The sequence below is a fragment of the Colletotrichum paranaense genome (genome assembly GCF_030867605.1).
Source record: "Colletotrichum paranaense strain IMI 384185 chromosome Unknown Scaffold_8.1, whole genome shotgun sequence".
NCBI classification, from domain to species: Eukaryota; Fungi; Ascomycota; class Sordariomycetes; order Glomerellales; family Glomerellaceae; genus Colletotrichum; species Colletotrichum paranaense.
Genome location: NW_026848966.1, coordinates 2,176,236 through 2,194,107, shown reverse-complemented (window position 1 = coordinate 2,194,107; position 17,872 = coordinate 2,176,236). Strand labels below are relative to the sequence as shown.

At 53.1% G+C, this 17,872-nt stretch overlaps 6 protein-coding genes across 6 annotated transcripts; 4 read left to right on the top strand and 2 right to left on the bottom strand.

The window, feature by feature from the left end:
• Positions 1 to 274: 274 nt before the first annotated feature.
• CPAR01_10554 (uncharacterized protein) lies at positions 275 to 961 on the top strand (the record flags this gene model as incomplete). Its single annotated transcript, XM_060494814.1, has 2 exons — positions 275 to 598; positions 830 to 961. The coding sequence occupies 2 exons, from the start codon at positions 275 to 277 to the stop codon at positions 959 to 961; spliced, it is 456 nt and encodes a 151-aa protein (XP_060346996.1).
• A 1,328-nt stretch (positions 962 to 2,289) lies between these two features.
• CPAR01_10553 (uncharacterized protein) lies at positions 2,290 to 5,048 on the top strand (the record flags this gene model as incomplete). Its single annotated transcript, XM_060494813.1, has 3 exons — positions 2,290 to 4,003; positions 4,058 to 4,555; positions 4,609 to 5,048. The coding sequence occupies 3 exons, from the start codon at positions 2,290 to 2,292 to the stop codon at positions 5,046 to 5,048; spliced, it is 2,652 nt and encodes an 883-aa protein (XP_060346995.1).
• A 683-nt stretch (positions 5,049 to 5,731) lies between these two features.
• CPAR01_10552 (uncharacterized protein) lies at positions 5,732 to 6,568 on the bottom strand (the record flags this gene model as incomplete). The annotated part of the gene is made up of 1 exon (XM_060494812.1): positions 5,732 to 6,568. The coding sequence occupies one exon, from the start codon at positions 6,566 to 6,568 to the stop codon at positions 5,732 to 5,734; it is 837 nt and encodes a 278-aa protein (XP_060346994.1).
• Positions 6,569 to 8,205: 1,637 nt separating this feature from the next.
• CPAR01_10551 (uncharacterized protein) lies at positions 8,206 to 9,849 on the top strand (the record flags this gene model as incomplete). The annotated part of the gene is made up of 2 exons (XM_060494811.1): positions 8,206 to 8,965; positions 9,020 to 9,849. The coding sequence occupies 2 exons, from the start codon at positions 8,206 to 8,208 to the stop codon at positions 9,847 to 9,849; spliced, it is 1,590 nt and encodes a 529-aa protein (XP_060346993.1).
• Positions 9,850 to 10,510: 661 nt separating this feature from the next.
• On the top strand, positions 10,511 to 11,038 carry CPAR01_10550 (40S ribosomal protein S30; the record flags this gene model as incomplete). Its single annotated transcript, XM_060494810.1, has 3 exons — positions 10,511 to 10,563; positions 10,835 to 10,946; positions 11,015 to 11,038. 3 exons carry the CDS (start codon positions 10,511 to 10,513, stop codon positions 11,036 to 11,038), a joined length of 189 nt encoding a protein of 62 aa, XP_060346992.1.
• A 2,995-nt stretch (positions 11,039 to 14,033) lies between these two features.
• On the bottom strand, positions 14,034 to 16,862 carry CPAR01_10549 (uncharacterized protein; the record flags this gene model as incomplete). The annotated part of the gene is made up of 3 exons (XM_060494809.1): positions 14,034 to 15,386; positions 15,449 to 16,378; positions 16,704 to 16,862. The coding sequence occupies 3 exons, from the start codon at positions 16,860 to 16,862 to the stop codon at positions 14,034 to 14,036; spliced, it is 2,442 nt and encodes an 813-aa protein (XP_060346991.1).
• Between the last annotated feature and the right edge of the window lie 1,010 nt (positions 16,863 to 17,872).

The following is a 17,872-nucleotide window of genomic DNA, read 5'->3' as shown; positions in this document are numbered from 1 at the left end:
TCACACGACGCCACTTTGGATCAGCCACCTTGGAGGATCAGGATTACGCGGTTGAAAGCTTGTCGAAAGAGCAGAAGAACTACAAGTTGCAAGAGAGTGGGAAAGATTCTGAGAAAACAAAGACGAGAAAGAGACTGGAGACTTTACTTTACCTTAGGGGAAGAACAGGGACGAAATCGAGACGAATGAGACGAACACGACGGCAAACTTCATCCCAACCCACGACTAACACAATCCGCGACTGGTATCTGTAGCAGAAGCAGCAGCAGCAAATATGCCGTCGTTATCACTCCTCAGACGAGGATCCAAGGCACACGACCAGCGGCCGTTATCCCCTTCGAAGCGCCAGCCACGACAACAACAAGAAGCCCGACCACCGCTTTCGCCGCCACAGGAGAATGGAAGGGAGGCGCCGGCGGGCGGCTTGGGGATCGGAACGGGCGAGGCGGAGCGGGAGCGCAAGTTCTCCAAACGGGATCTTTTTGGAGGGCTGTTGAGTCGCAGCAAAGGCCGGAGTGTCAGCAGCAGCGCATCGACGCCGGCTTCGTCAACAAAGTCTGGACGGGGTCCCGGTGCCGAGTCACCGACGAAGTTGCCCGTAAGTTTGCCTTTCTTCGTATCTATATGCGTTGTTGTCTGTAATTCCTTTCTACACCAAACAGTCGGCTCCCTTCAGAAAGTCTTAGCTTCCCACATTTCGATCGATACTTCGATCTCGTCAGATCGCCAGCGTCTTCGTCGTTCTATTTTCCACCTTTTTTATGGTCCCGTACCCCAGTCTATCTTCTCAGGCAAGGTCCCTGAGATGAGGTGCTTCGAGTCCACCTAGTCCGACGTCCCCGATGTCCCCGGTACCGAAATTTGGAAGATGAGGAAGTTCCTCAGAATAGCAGCAAGGCCGTACCGGGAAGATGCACGCAACGCAGCAATGCTGCTTGGACACAAACTTGCTTGCGCATAGCTTACATGCTTTACCCATATCACACGCACCTTTCCCTCACTACCACCCACCATAATCCCCCCCCCCCTTTCCCTCCGTGCTGTCTCCCCCGCACTCTCAGACCAGGTCCGGTTCCCGCGTCGGTGTCGGTGGGTTTGTCTTGGCCAAGGCTGGACATTCCGTGCGCCGCAGACGGAGATGAAAACACAGACAGTGGAAGAGGAGCATCTGCACAAAAGTGAAAAAGGCAGTGGCAGGTCCCTGCCTGTGCTTCTCGGGTACTCTACTGTGTATACTCGGTAGCTTCCTTAGGTAGTTCCAAGCTCCCTCTCTGTCCCCACCTCACCAGGCTGCGGCTGCATCTTGAGTTCTTAGGTGAGGATACCTTGTTCTAGGTACCTTACGTAAGGCTCGGAAACGGTGGCAGTGACGGTACTGCGTAAGGTGAGGCAGGCGGCGCCACAGTCTGCAGCACGACGCACCACAACTGCACCACGACCTCATTCCCCTCTCCACCGTGTCACTCCCCCGCCATCGTCCTATGCAATCCATCAAATGGGAGCTGCATCAGGCCACTTCTGGTCTGCCCTGTCTTGCAATCTCTGCTTTGCCCATCCATCATCTCATTGCTCATCAGTCTGCTTGCTTGGCCATCAGCTTAGGTTGCTTGCAGTGACGTCCTTCGAGATGTTCATCCGCTGTTCCAGTGTTCCTTTAATTCTTACTTAATACCTTCTTCCCAAGTTTCCAAGCCTCCATACCTACCCCGTTGCTCAGACTCTGACGATCTATACCTCCGTTGCTCCCTTGCATAACCCGTCCCTTCTCTGCCGCGTGATCAGCTTCCGAGACTCCAATTCCTGTCCCCTCTTTACTTTAGTCAATGTTACTTGTATAACACACCCCTTTCTGTCTTTCTCTTCGTCGACAGTCTTTCTTTCTCCAAGTCTACAGTTTCTTTTGCAGTCCATTGCTGCCATCATCAGCCACGTCTTTCCAACGGTTGAAGACAAAGACGTCGTCTCTCGTTTACCCGCAGAGAAAGCAGACCATCATACCAACCCAACCAACCATCTTGTCCTTTCCAGTGTCAAAACCTAACACCAGCTCTTCTGATTACCCCAATTGGGCCGCGTCTCTTTGTTCAATCGTTGTAAAAGCCGTTGTGTCTCACCAGCAAACCCCAGGTTTCCCCTCCGCAAAGCAGTGCCGAGTCCCGTTCCTCTCGATCGCCGCCCCCTCTCAACCCCAATAAGCCACTGCCTTCCCCGCCTCCCTTCGTCTTCGACAGCGCCGACCAGAAAGCCAATGGCCCTTCCGCCAAACCAGTTCTGAAACTGACGAAAATCATGGCAACTCTCAGCGACGACGACGTTGAGAAGCTCTTCTCTGGAGCTCCTCAGTACTTTGCTCGCTCCGAGGGCCATTACACCGGCGCTCCCCACCCATCTGTCGCCTTTCCCTGGGACGAGTCGCTTGAGATCCGCGACCTGACCGACCATGTCCAGATCGAGGACGCCGCCTGGAGCTGCATCACAGCCTGGCCTCATATCACAAGAGACATGAACTCCAATCCTGCTGCTATACGGTGCGCCAAGGAAAGGAAGCGAGCCCATTTCTACCCCCGATGCCGAGAACGGCCTAATATGCTGAGTATGCAAGGCTTGGAGAAGGGCACAATGGGGTACCAGGCGGCTCTGGAGATGCCTGTTGGTGATGCGCTTCAGGAAGAGCAGTTCGGCTTCGACAGCATTGGGTCCAAGGCCAAAGCTATCGTCGAACAGCGCCAGAGAATGTTGGCTTCCAAAGACGGACTTCGCCGTTTGGAGGAATCGTCCATTTTGGATCAGCTCATTAAGAATGGCGCCAGGTACAAGGAGAACAAGGTCCACAGAAAGATCCACAACACCCTGTACAACGAGCTATTCCTGGGCATCCTGCATCCGCCAACCCGCGTCATCGACCACCATGACCCCTACAGCCTGTCTGTACAGATCTCGGCGCTTGTCAAAGTCCTTGCTGCACCCAATGTTTGGATCGACTTCTCCCACGTGGAATGGAGAATCAGACTGGGTCAGATCCTCTGGGGTTCCTTCGAAGGCGACGAGCTCGAAACGGACGTCGAGATCGACGACGCTGACAGCAACGAGGAGCGCAAAGAGGAGAGATACTGGTTGTTGCTTCAGATTCTCCTGGCGTGCGAGCTGCTCATTAGGCTAGATGCCATTACAGAAGGCGAAGAGCTCGGTATCGAGAGCATTAGACCCACCGAGATTAAGCGCTTTGAAAAGGATGCAAACTCAACAGTCAAGTGGTCATTGCACTTGGCACGCGCCTGGCTGGAGAACATTGAAATCATTGAGCGAAAGGTCGATCCAGCGAATACTCAAAAGCGCAACTCTGGCGGATGGCTGGCATCTTTGACTGGGAAGATGAGCCTTCATCCAAATAGCCATGCTCATTCTCACGGCGACGTCTCCGTGTACACCATTCAGGGACGGTACAGCGAGAGACAAGTCAATGGCTTGACGAATTTTGCAAGAAAGCTTCGCTGGCCCGATATCGAATCAGACACATACGCCGAGCAGATTTCCGAGACAGTCAACAAGGTATCAGAAGCAACGCCGATTCACACGCCTGCGGAGACACCAATGAGCATCGACACAAAGAGATCATCTTATTTCGGTGGCGGTCGGACAGAAGCGAGCGTTACTCGACACCCGTCCGGGAAGCACAAGATCTCGGCAGCTTTACACCCGTCGGGATGGTTATCCAAGTCTTACGTGTCCGGCCTCATGCTTCCAGGCGAAGGACTGTACCACTTGATCATGACCACTCTCTTGGAGAACGACAAGGAGGCAATGTCCAAATTAGGCCCGATGGCAAACTTATGCGGTGGTTTCGTGTATCGCGGAAAGAGTTTCTGGAGCACGGCTTGCATCATTGGCCGCGTTCTTGCTGCTGGCGCTGGCTCTGCTCAATGTATGGGATGGATCTCGAGCGATATCACTCCCCAAGGACATGGTGACGGCTGGGTCAATATTGATGTTGCCGAAGTCTGTGGTAAGTGACTCTCTAATCAGCTCTCCATTGACGTAGACTAAACATCGTTGGCAGATGACATGAAAAAGACAGGCAAGCAAGCCCGGTTGTGGGGTAAGACTCACGTCGAGCGCGAGTCTTGTGTTCTGGGTGATGCGGATCCTAGCTCGGTACTCCCCGCGGATTTCATCATCCCTTATGAGAATAACTATTCGGAGCCGCCTCCGAGCCTGAGCATTTCCTTGACATCGCTCAATCTATCTGCGCCCGTGGACTCAACCCGCACCACTCCGACTGAGGAGATGGTGATGACCCCATTCTCGGACGTGACCCGAGCTCACGAACTCTACACATATCCGGCCTCCATCTCCTTTTCTGTCGGTCCCAATGGCGGCGAAGCAAAGGAGCACCAATTTTCACTGATGAAGGACATCCATTTTGTTACGGCTCATCCTTGCCACCCGTCCTCCCACGTCAGGGTCTTAAGGTCCCCTTCAAGCCCCACTATCCAGCAGATCGACGTGGACGGCAGCGGCATCGGCGGTGTGAGCTCAAAGCCGGCCACCATCACGGGTAAGAAGAAGCAACTCCTCCTGAGATAGCCACACAAACTGACCATCATCTAGGACATCCCCTGCACAAATTCTTCACATATACCGTTATCCACCTTTCAGAGCTTCTTGAGAAGCCAGACGCCTCCCTGGATACTTTACTCCTCAACACGTCATCCGTCCGGCGTCCATCTCTCACTCCCACCATGAACACCACACCTCGTGTTCTGGTCATTGACTGTATCACCGGCTTCAAGCGTCAGGCCCCGACGCAAGAGACTCCCACGTCTCCCATTCTCGAACGTACCGCCAACGGTGCCAGCCTTGCGACGACCAATATGCACCTTGAGTCCCGGCGCCGCCAGTTTGGAAGTGACATGGAGGTCCTGGTGAGAGCCTTCTGCGCAGAGAAGGGCTGGAATGCCATCATCTCGAGACGCCGGCGGGGTTGCCTTGCATGCGCCATCAGAGAGGCCGGCGCTCTGGCTTGGAAGGTCATCATCCGCGTTGACTAGACGCTTTTCTTTCTTTCTACTTTGTCTTGAGACCGTATAACCCTTTCTTGTGTGTACATAGTTGTGGACGATCGACGGAGATCAAGTCATCATTTCTGGCGTCGGGGTTATTTTTCGATAAGGAATACCAGGGGTACACACGCACACGTGCACATACGAGAGGCATGCATAGCGTTTGATTTTGTTCGCGGGAACGACTGAAAAGGGGGAAAGGCGAAAGAGATGGACTACCTAGGGTGCCTGCATTATTACGTCTGCGAGCTGTAGTGCTAGATACCCCCAAACCCTGATATAATACGCTGTAATGATGCATCCGCCCCTCCACAGCCCGTTTGCTATTATGTGACTTGGTTCTCAAGGTTCGCAGTCTTTAAGTGCGCACATATAGTGTGCATGCATGATGATTTAGCTTGAGCAGTCTGCGTATCTCGCGTAGCTACCGTAAGTACTTCAAAGAACCAAATTCTCGTCTAAATGACATTGCCGATTTGGGCAAAACTGGCATGTAACTAGTCATCAAGTAACCGACCCGAAAATGCATGACAAACTAGCAAGCCCCTTTGAGGCCTTTGGGGTCTGGCCTTGTAAATGGTATCATACCAAAAGAAAAAGGATTGGATCCCTCCCGTACGCAAAACATCAACTACCTGATGACTGCAGGCGTCATCCTACTCAACACACATTTAAAGGTCCTTGCCGTCAAACCAGCTGTTGACGCTCCATTCCTTCCAGCCGCGCTTCTCACCGGGGAGCTCGATGGACTCGTACTCCTCCTTAGTGACCTTTTGCCACTCCTCGAGGGGGATCCAGCCAATGTAGGCGCGGTCACCGAAGCCGCCGATCCAGTAGACGGACGTGACGACGAAGCGAACCCACTCTGACTCGTGGACGGGGCTGCCGGGAAGCCAGTACTTGGAGTCCGGGTGCTTGTTGACGAAGCAGTGGGCGAGCTTGAGGGACGAGACGGGGTCGGCGGGGATCTTCTCGAGGTAGCCGAGGAGAGAGAAGCGGGGGAGGTTGGCGGCGGAGTAGGGGACCGTGTCGGGGAGGGCGGTGGCCGCGGCGTCGGCGTCGGAGGAGGAGCCAAAGATTCTGTTCTTGAGCGAGGAGAAGAGGGAGATGCGCTTCGCGGGCGGGAAGGGCGGAACCCAGTGCATGGAGAGGGAGATGTTGGAGCCGGCGCGGACGTTCTTGAAGGACGTGGCGATGGTGATGGCCAGGATGGTGGGGTTGCCCTCGTCCTCGCAGTCGGCGACGTAGTCCATGAGACCGATGGGCATGCCGGAGAGGTCACCGCCCGAAGCGGAGTGGGCGCCTGCTGGGAAGACGGTCGCGAGCTCGGCCAGCTTGGTCACGGCGAGAATGCGGCGGCCCATGACTGCGGACTCATATGAGGTCGGAATGCGGTTTGCGTCGGCACCGCCCTCGGGGTTGGAGAGGAGGTGCTGCGGCATGCCTGGCTCGAGGACAGCGGTGGCAGCGGAGGCAGCTAGGCCGGCGAGGATGGCGGATGTCTTCATCTTGTTCTCAAGTTGGACAAGGCCGAGAAGAGGAGATCTGGGACTGGTTTAACGGTAGGCGGGAGAGAGGGTGCAGTAGGAGGAGGATCTGTCGGGAAACGGGCGTGTGCGAGGTTTTGTAGCAAAGTCCTCACTTGAGGTGCGTGTGTGTGTGATCGGTCGGTCGGTCGGTCGGAAAGGGTGGGATGGATCGGATCGTACGAGCTGCTCGTGGTGTGAGGCGGTCTCGGAAGGGTTAGGACGTAGGGCCAAGATATTTGGGAGGGAACTATTGAGCGCGAGTACGGCGGGGACGGTGTCTTCTTTGGGGAGGATTCTTCGGCGTTGGGGGATGGATTGAAGAACAAAGAGGATGGAATGGATCCGCCTGGGCAAACACGAGTACCAACACAACGTTGGTAACAGTCAGAAGAACGAGTCGGGTTTCGTAACGGGCGAGGACGGGGAGGTCGGTCTGCAACGGTGGTGGGCTGGGGTCAGTCAGAAGGTTAGGTTACCTCAAGTTGGGTTTAGCTGGGCAACTCCGCAAGAGAGGAGATGGGCGCATGTGATGTCTGGGATGAGACGCTTGGAAAGTGGCCCGGGGTTAGATCTGATAAGCCAAACGGCGTTTAGCGCGACAACGACCCAAGCCTGACTCTATCCACTCCGAGCCATGCGAGCATGGGGCAGGGCTGCTGGCGGCTGTGCGCAGTACGGATACGCAAGGTGAAATTTCTAGGTCTTTTTCCCGAAATTGTGGGCTGGCGAAAAGCTGTCTTGCCCGTCTGCCTGCAGGTATCTGGGTTGCATGATCATCTCCGGCGTCTAGATGAGCAAATGCTGTTGGTGTACCTTATGTATCTGCAATCCCAAGACCGGGCAGAAGGCGAAGGCACGGGATGAACAGCCGCCAGTGTCTTCGGTTCCATTCGGTCCAGTGTTCCATGGCTATCAGCTTATCAGGAGGAGGGGGAAACAGTGCATAAATTAGTTTTTGAATGATTTAAGCCACCAAATACACACTGTACTGGCTTTTCTGAGGTGGGGGGAAGGAGCGGAGAGCCAGAGGGGTTTTGGGTGAGGAAGGCACTGACGGTACACGATTAGATGGCAGAAGGCGCCCACTTATGCTAGGAATTTTCCAGGAAGGAAGTACTGGTCACTCCAAAAGGGTCTTCTCATTGCCAAGTGCTGATTGGTGCGCGCAACTTGTCCGTTCGCACCTCAAGTCAAGTCTTTTCAGGGAAAGGCGTAGGTCACCTCACAAAGACCACCAAAGACAACAACTGAGGTACCTGACCTACAACACCAGTCAAGAAAGACTCAAGCCCTTCGACTGACAGGTAGCAGCAGAAGAAAAAAAAGAAGGCGCGCCTTTTTGCACACAAATTTAGCACATACTTAGGGCCCTTCACCCAAGACAAGGCATTTCATTTGCCCCTCAGTCACTCGATTATCCAGTGTCGGCTTGAACAAGGGTATATGGTGAGCCCAGTCTCCATTCTTGCCCCGCTGAAAATTCACTCTCAACTTCCTTAGCATTGAGGGACTTGGGCGTCCACAGGTGAGACTGATCAGCTAGGGTCCTTCAACACCAACGTGCTTACAGTACCTGTCTAACGCCGACTTCACACTAGGCCTCACAGCTGATTGCCATGGAAGAGGAGACCAACATGGCAACTTGGAATGGTTTGCCTGTCGAGCTCAAGGGCCTCATTCTCGAGCACCTCGCCTACGGAGCCGTCGCCGAGAGACGCTCAAAAACATCAAAGTCAAAGAGCAAGCGTCATGACATGGGCAGCTATGCAGTCGTCTGTCAACAATGGCAGAGATTCATAGAAAAGATCAACTTCAACAATCTCGAGATCAACTCCGCCAAGGATCTCTCCCGCTTCGACGAGATTCTCCAGGACCCCATCCGTCGCTCTTATCTGCGCCGTATCTCACTTCGCATTGAGCTGCCTCGCTATAACAGCAAGCTGGCCAAGGTTCCCGAGACAGACACTGAGCAGAATGAAAATGAGATCAAATTCACTCAGGGAATCTGGAATCTTTTCGACATCCTCAGTAAATGGACTCCTTCGGGCCAGAGTGTCGAGTTGGAGCTCAGCGCCGCTTCGCCCAGTGATAAAAACAAGCTGTTTGGTGAGCTGGGCTTGGATCAGGACGGCAACTCACGCTTCTTCGACCACGACCTAGACTTCTGCTTCATCACTGCCGGCTGCGAGCAGGTCGGACGACATGGTCTCCCTGAGGTCTCAATCATCAACAGCTGCCAGATTCTTCGACGCAACCATCGCAACATCTCATCTCGAGCATTGCTTAGCATCATCTCGAGTCTGCCTAAGCTCGAGGAAGTCCGATTCGAGCCTTGGCATCAAGTCGACTTGGAAGCACAGCTCGAAGTCGACTCTGGTATGCCCCTTTTGTCTCACCACCCACAGACCTAATACTGACTGACATTCTCAGATTATGCCCGTACTTTCCCTTTCTGGCCTTCCCACATTAAGCGAATTAGCATTTTTGAGCATTTCGATGCTTTCAACGATGGCCCGGAAGCCGAATGGGAGGATGCTGAGTCTGTCGACGACAATGACGCCGACCCAACCGGCGGAGACATCGCTCTCCCCATACCCCCCGACGGTGCGGAAGAAGGAGGCGACGTTGCCCGAACCTCATGTCCCAGCCTTGGTCACAATTTGGGCTTCCTCAGCTTGCAGGCTGAGGAGATGGCCGTCTCGAATGTCTCTGACGCGACCGCCTTCTTTCAAGGCCTCCTCGCACGCAAGCCCGTCTGGAACAACCTCCGTCGACTTGCGCTTACCTCCCACACGATGATTGACGGTATCGACCACGAAACCGTTAATGGCATTCTGCGTTCGATCGCCAGTGCCGCGAAGCACATGCCGGCATTGCAGGTGCTGGAAATTTACAAGACCGACCAATTTGGAGGTGCCGTCTTCCGCTACTCCGTCGAGATATTGTCGACAACGGCATCGTGGGAGAGCACCTGGGACTTTCACATTGGAGCCGATGTGAAGGCTGCGTGGGCTGAGGTCGCTAAGAAGAACACTCCTCACAATATTACCTTCCTTCCCGAGATTCGCCAGAGCGACTACCGAGGCCCCTACGTATTCTTGGACGAGAACCTGAAGACGAAGGATCTGATCATCCACCCGGCATCGTTGGAAGATATGCTGTCCAAGAAGTTGGATAAGTGCTTGGCCTGCAATGGATACTGCGCCGACCCCAAGAGCGAAGAACAGATGTGGGGTTCTTCGGGACTCAACAATGCTTGAGCAATTGAGAAAGATCCGATGTATACACACGAGAACATGTCTAGATACCCTGTAGAGTACGAATGTTGGACGGCTGCGAAGATGGATAACGGAAAAGTTGGCGTAAGGGGAAAGCGAACATCATCAAACATTGGTTGATTAGCACAATAGATCCTTCTATCAGTCATAGCGGAAACACAACTGGCATCCTGAGTCACCGTGGTCAGTCATGTCTCCTAGCTACTCGTGTCCACCAGTGTTACCTACAGGCTACGACGAACGTTGTTCAGCTGGCGTTGCTCGCCGATGATTCATCTCGCCAGCGCCACTGCAAGAGCTCAGACCACCGAGTGCTGAGCGTGGCTCATGTTGTTGTGTTGATAACCCCTAAGGCCGAATTTTCCGCCCGGACCACCTCTTCCGGATTGGGGCGGAGGCAAATGAAGGAAGGTGACTGGCTGAGTACAAAAAAGAAGGCAAGCCCCCTCGCCCGCCCTGTTCCTTCTCCACTCACCACACGTGACGCACAGAATTACGAACCGAACCCCCAAAATTGTCCAGGCCCGCAACCCTCCCACGCAATCCGACGCCCATTGCCCGCGCAGAAGACGACAAGCCCGCTTCTCGATTGCATCGACAACCAACTCACCGAAACACCACAGCAGCAACTCAAACCGCCACAATGGGAAAGGTTCACGGATCGTTGGCGCGTGCCGGAAAGGTCAAGTCTCAGACGTAAGTCTTTTTTCTTATCCGCGAGAACAGAAAATACCCCCCGTGCATCTGGGAATCGAGGGTGGCAAACCGACGAAAACTTTGGTCACCACGGACGACGATGAGGGGGAATGCCGGTCGGGAAAGAGAAGGGACAACAACACTACTCATTCGACGATCTACGACGGGGGGGGGGGGTTTGATCTCCATCGAAACGACGACCGACCGGGAGACAGACTGTGTTATTTTTAATGATGAAATATCGAACCGTGATCGCTGACCACTGCAATAGCCCCAAGGTTGAGCCTCAGGAGAAGAAGAAGACCCCCAAGGGCCGCGCGAAGAAGAGACTCACATACACCCGCCGTTTCGTCAACGTCACCCTCACCGGAGGCAAGCGCAAGGTACGATTTTGATAACGAATCCCATCTCTCTCGATGACCCCAGATGACTAACTATGGCTGCTTTGTAGATGAACCCCAACCCTACCTCCTAAGCGCCTTCCTCTTCCCACATGCATTCGATACGACTCTAGGAACGTCTGGGCCACTGGCATGAGGGTGGAATCGACGGGACAATCAAGTTCAAGGGTGGTTGGCGAAAATGGTGAAATTTGGGACAAAATGCCGTCGTGGTTTCGGAAATCTTATCACGCCTCTCATATCCCTCCGGTTTCCCTCCGCCTGACGACGGCTTGAGGAATCCCCTACCGGTGTGGCTTACTTGAGTCCGTCTGTGTGTAGATTGATCTCTCCCGACCCGACGAAAGCATAAGAGACAAACGAATGCGTATTGCAGAATTCGTAAAAACTATTTGGTTTTTTTCTGGCATTCATATCGGAAATGGGGAATACTCGCTTTATCTTTGAACTTGTCTTTTGTCAAACTTTGATGAGCGCTCGCCCATGCTTGGGGAGAAATACACGGATTTCTTCTGCCAACTCTATGACTTGTGCTCAAGAACTGCTGTGATGACATGCTGCACAACATTTCTCCCCAGCAATTTCCACGAGCGGAATGTTTTGCCCATATGCTGAGAGACAATATAGCACCGGACCGGAGGTATTAGCTTGGCTGCTATCCAAATTTACTGCACTCGATTGGGTTATCTGTATCGCGATATCATCCGCGGCCTATCTGTAGAGGACCTACCTGTCATGATTGACTCGCGCCAGAGGCATGACAGCGTGGTGACCTTCGCCAATTGTATGATATGCCAGGATGGAACGGAGTGCTAGCCATGCATGCATACTTGACGAGGCAAAGCTCGGGGCGCCAACCCGAATTCCAGGTCGCTACAGATTGTCCGTATCACTCATACATGGGAAACATCCGCACCTGAATAGTGCTAGTCCGGCAAGCCCCTCTTGCTGGGCAGATACCTTTACTCAGACCTATCTTTGGAACACGGCATTAGAAGCAGACGAAACCGTAGAGAGCTATGACTATCCGCCAAACTCTGGCTTATAAGAGCCAGACATTCCAGGCTGTTCCGGACAGGGTGACCATGACCTGCTCGGCTTTTGATGGGAAACGGAGGCATTTCTCTTCGCTGTATGGGCCTCAGGACGGTAGTTTTATTGTTTCTACATCATGACGTGCATTGTGTGAGGTCCCCTTGTGTGTCCCCTTCTTGACGGCCGATGGTGGAGAGTGCGGATTCGACTGAGGACTTGGGAGGCACGAGCATCCTGGCGTGTAGGCATGAGAGGATGCCGATAAGCGATGAGTTTGCGTCTCAAGCGGTGTTTGTGAGGTATAGTATAGCATGCCGATGTTGAGTCGGCGAGAGAACCGGGGGTTGGAAGGGGCAGTGCTGAACTTTGATGTATCTATCCCATCTCAGTAAAGCATGACAGTCAAGCCTACGAGATAATCTTCAGCCAAGGACACTTCCATACCGGAACTTCTGTGCAGTGTCCTCATAGAGTTCATCTAACATAAACTCTTTGCGGATTTCCCTTCTTCTGTGCGAGATGACGAGGCGGATTTCGTCGAGCATTTATACGCAGTTCATGCCAGGACTAGGCCAGGGAGGCATGTGTTCAACAGGTGAAAATCAAGCGGGGACGGCACCTCGGGAAATGTTTTCGATGCGTTGGAAATCGAATGATAGACCTTGAGCTTGTTCGTTGCGCAGTCTGGGTCAGTTCGTATGACTTCAGCTTCGATTTTCGGGGATGAAGATACCGTGGCGAGAAGCTAACGAGCGGGACTTGAAGTGTTCGTATCGCATGTCCTGCGAATTGACATAGCCTCAAGACCCTTGGGATATCTGTGACTGTAATACGGAATTCTGAACCTTGTCCTGTGCAAATAAAGTATGGGCTACCCTCGGTGTCAGATGCTGTGATAGATGCCTCCCGCGTTAGTTATGGGAGCGCCAACTTCAAGACTATAGACGTCTTTCAATCCATGTTCATGATAAGTTGTTCCTCATAATGTATTATTTACGGAATCAGGACTGCGTTGTAGCTACCTTCCCACGTTGGCGGTGTCATGTCAAACTTCCGTCCGTCTCTCCAGCATGTGGCTATTCACGAAACTTGACACTCGTCCGGCTTCACTTTTTATGGATACTCAGACCTTCCCGTACCAGGAGAGAAGATATAGTGAGTCTTATTTGAAATAATATTCACTGCCGAATACTACAGATGCCTTGATTGGGCTTGCAGATTACGAAGCTCTCTAAGCAGGACAACCATATCTTCCAGCATCGTGGCTATGAGACAGACTCATTCAGCCGAAAGGTCATTTTACAAGGTGAACACGCCGCCGTTGATTCAATCAACAATGTCCTCGAATCCGTCAATATAGTCACACCAATCCACGTCGTAGTATATCTCGCAACGCTACTCTCTTTGAATAACAGCCGGAAGCCAGCTGATACGTACAATAGGCTAAGACAAGTTACCCCGCGAGCCAAACGATGGAATCTTTGCCACGGAGTAGGTCGAACCATACTCGAGGAACTCGCCCACATTCAGGCCACCAAACTCAGCCAACGTACTTAAACGTTTCCTCCGCCCATCGAGGTGCCCGTTCAAGTGTCGTCAACCCGCCCGGAACGACGCACGTGCCCCCACCCGGCCCCCAAGTCGTCCCCGGGGCCGTGGAATGCGGGGCCACAATAGACGCCTACCGCACCATCACCTGTGAGCCTGGGCGAAGGACACACCCCGAGTTGCTGTAGAGAAAGTACTTCTGTCACTTGTGAGCTCATGAAGTCAGATACATTTTCTAGAGGCACATAGGATGTTTCTCAGATCATTCGTCACATACAATGAGGTTACTATAATCAATCGGTGAAATACATGTGGCTGCTACCGCTATGCCTGCTCCATAAACACCATCCCATGCCATTGATCATCCGTTCGAGTTAAACTTGCGTCACTCACTATTTTAGCAACACCGCCGTGTTGCCAGAAAACTTCCAATATTCCAAAAGATATACAAGCCCAGTAATGTCGAGATAAGTACATTGCAGAAAGTTATGACAAATCCGAGCTCCCAGCCCGCGAAGGTCGCCCTGCTGCCCCCGAGCCAAGGTCATGCAACAGGCTCCGTAAACTCTCGACCAAGGGCGGTAAAGGCTCCGAAACCACAGGGAAATTGTTCCGGAAAATGTCTCTCGCGATAGAGAGAACCACGCTCGGATTTGAAAGCGATTCCACGCCATCGGCAGGGTTTCCGTTGATGGTGATGCCAGGTACTCCGCGGTCAAGCTGGAGAAAAGCTCTGGTGTCCCGGTTTTCGTCCGAATCCATCAGCGTGTATCCCGACGTAGACCTGCTAGTGCTCATGCCGTTGCCAATTTCTTGGTCGGAACCATGTCTAGATGCCGAACATGATAGCAACCCATATGCCCATAGCGTGAGACATGCGTAGTACACGGCGATGGCGTTGAATTCACGTAGCGACGCAGGTGGAAGCTGGCGAGCATGGTGAAAAATCTGACCAGCATGCCATATCGCGTAACGTGCCTCGGACGTCCTTACCCAGCTGTCTTCCAGGCTGGTATACGTCCTACGGGCCTCGTCCTCTCCCGATTTGCCAGCAAACGTCTGCAAGATGTCGGGAGAGACGTGTAGGAGCATCATGAGAAGCTCTGACATGACTGCAAGTTGAGCTGTGGGCCGCTTTGATGTGAGGATCATGGTTGAAAAGTCGTTCAAATCTCGGTAGAGCTCCTGATACTGTGTTTTGAGCCACAGGCGGTGGGTGGCATTCCTCTTGCTCGAGAGACCATCGGCATAGAACTTGATGGCTTCACGATATGCCGCTATTTGACCCCAGTAGCCATGCAGCAAGGCCATGTAACACAATTCTGTATCGACCAGTTGGTCGAATTCGTCCAGAATTTCAGTGCAGTGCATCACTTCTGATACACGTGGGATGATGCGGTCTGGGGCTGCGTTTGTTTTGGCGACATACACGTTCCTCCATTGCTCAGCGGATCGTGCTCTCCATAGATCTCGAGAAGCAGGAAGGCTGAAGTTGAGTTCGGTGTAAGACATTAGTGGGTTTTTGCAGAACCCGATAGAAGTTTGAATATCGTGAAAGAACATATGCAAAACAAGGCGTTTGTAGGATTCACGCTTCGCAAATTTGCGCCACTTCGAGTCCAGGACCTCGGGGGAGTCTGTCATCATCGGGATCATAGCCGAAGAGTCTGGCGGGGCCGAGAAGTTTCCTGCACGTCTGAGCATGGTCATCGGGGGCTGCAGGAAGCTCTCCGCAATTTCCATCTTCCGCTTGAAGCCACTCCAGATGCCAATATCTAGGTTGAGCATGAATGCTTGGAGAGCCGCCAGTTCTCGCGTGAATGAGTTTGAGCTTTCGAACTAGGCAATATTAACAAGATAATTTGCTGCAAGGCGGATGGTCAAAGGGGCTATCGACTTACCAAATCTGCCAGCCCAAGCCGGAGCACTTCATGTAGCGAGAACCCGAACTGCCACACAGCAGGAATGGAAATATATGTAGCACCGCTGGACAGAATACCAGCAAGTAGTTCTGGAATAGCAGCAGCAGCATCAAACGTCGCCAGATGAATCCAACTGTCGCTCTGGTGCTCATCGTGGATGAAATGGGCTTGCACGAGGTAATTCAGGAGATCCAAAGAAGGGAAAGATGGTGTACGTGTGCGACCGCCTTTCGAGACTGTGCTAGCTACCACCATGGCCAGAAGACTGTCTCTTGAGAGGGAGGTCATCTTTAGCTTCGTGCCCGGAGTATTGATGAGCTTATCGAAAGCGGGGGAATTAGCAAAGGTGCCGTTGTCAAGAATGAGCTGCTCCTTGTCCTGCGGTGACGCGTGATGCAGCGCGTAATCCTTTGGCCCCGGCTCCCACAGCCAAGGCGACCGTTTGAAGGCCGCGTGTGCCTTTGACGCATTTCTTGTGTTTGATTTTGACCGGCTGGTTGTAGTGGACTCGGGGGTTTGGTTGATCTCAGGTTGTGGGATGGTTATGGCGTCAAAGTTCAGGTCCCATGAGGAAAAGTCCATGTCCTGGAAGTACGTGTGTACTGGATTGAAGTTGACAATATCGTCCATCACCATGTCCATGACAGGGTTCGAAAAGCCATCGTCCATGTAAGAGGACGCGTCCAGATCATGGCTCATATCGGGGTTTGGTGGCATCATGACCAGTTTGGAGGCCGTATAAACGGAACCTGTGTCCATGCTGCCGTTCATGTCGACGCTCATATGCAGTGTTGATGTCTCGGAAGGGCTGGAGGCGCCATCGATTGACGTCCGGTGAGGATGCGTGCGCTTCGAGGGGACTTCGCATGGTAAATTCTTGGATCGGCAGCGAGAGCATGGCTTGGCATCCTACAAGTGTATCAGCCTACTGGTGCTTTTGGGCAGGACTATAGTTTTTCCCGGAGGAAAGGGGGGGGGGGGTTACCTCGCATTTTGACTTGGAAGCGGCACAATTCAGGCACGCCTCGGCAGCCCGATCGCTCCTCCGTATGAAGGTTCTACCCTTGCCTGTATTATCTCGGTCGTGGGTTGTCTCATGACGGGTGAGGAGGTCGGCTCTATTGAATCGCTTGGGACAGCGGGAGCACTGGTAGGGACGAGCATTCTCATGAGAGCGTAGATGTCTCGTCAGATGATCGGCCCGCTCGTAGACACGCTTGCATATATGACATACATGTGTCGAAGAGGGAGAGGTGTCGGATGTGCTCAGTTTGCGTTTCCCGGGCTGTTGGGGTAAAGGTTGGGCCGATTGTTTCGGCAGTTCCGGCGGGGAATAGAGGGGGTTCAGCATGTCAGAGCCGGCGGCATCGCAAAGGATGTCGATGCCGTTCATGATATGTTTCGCGAACGGTGGGCGGGAGGGAGGAGGAAGATGTAGATGGGGCCGGAGGTTAGATTGAGTTAGGTAGAATTGATGATGAGCTGCAGAGGCTCTTCGCGCAAGTCTTGCGACGGCAGCGGCATCAGGGAATTGGGCACCGGGAAGTGGCGGGGAAGTTTACCTCAGGACGGCAGCAAAGTGGAGCAGTCGAGCTCATATTCTGGGGGAAGGCCCGCGGTGGGCAGGGCAAGAAACACTGAGCGGGCATGGCCGCACTGCGGGCACGGTAATTGGCATGTCACGGCGGCCGGGGAAAGGTAACTCCACGCACATATTTGTATGGAAGGGTACTTTGCCCAATCTCGACGCTCATCTGTACCTTTTTGCGGGGTTTTAGGCCCAAACCTAAGACAGCCTGGATAGTGGAAGGGGGGAAATACATGAATACCCAGCACCAATGGGGACCAAAGCCGTTGGATTTTGCCTTGCCGTGGTTGGCTGCGGAACCGGAGCAGATGGTCAGGCTGGAGGACGACAAGACGGGACGGGAGCGTAATGTCGATGCTCGATTCGCTCACACGTTGTCGAGAGTCTAAATCTGACTGACGGTTCGTTGCAACTCGTTGCACTTGAGGACCTTGCACACCATTTCGTGTCGAGTCGGCCCATGGCTGTTTCTTCCTTGTGGGGTCGACAAGCCTTGTTCATGAATACGAGGCGGTTGAGACAGGAATAAGGAACAATTCGAGAACAAATACCTGGGACTCTCCGAGAATAATGGAACTGAAAGCGCTCCGATTGACGTCTCTGCTGCATTGCTGGGCATCGAAGACTAAATGTCATCATGGCGGACCAAATTCAAGAAGAAACAATTCCTTTGATAGGGACAAACTCAACCAAAACGAGTCGCAATGACAACCTTTAGGGAGCGACGACATCCTGAGCACTAGGATAGGTCAAGTACTAGCTCCACAACGGTCTATTGACGACTCCCATCCTCGCTACACTTTAGTAAGAGTAGA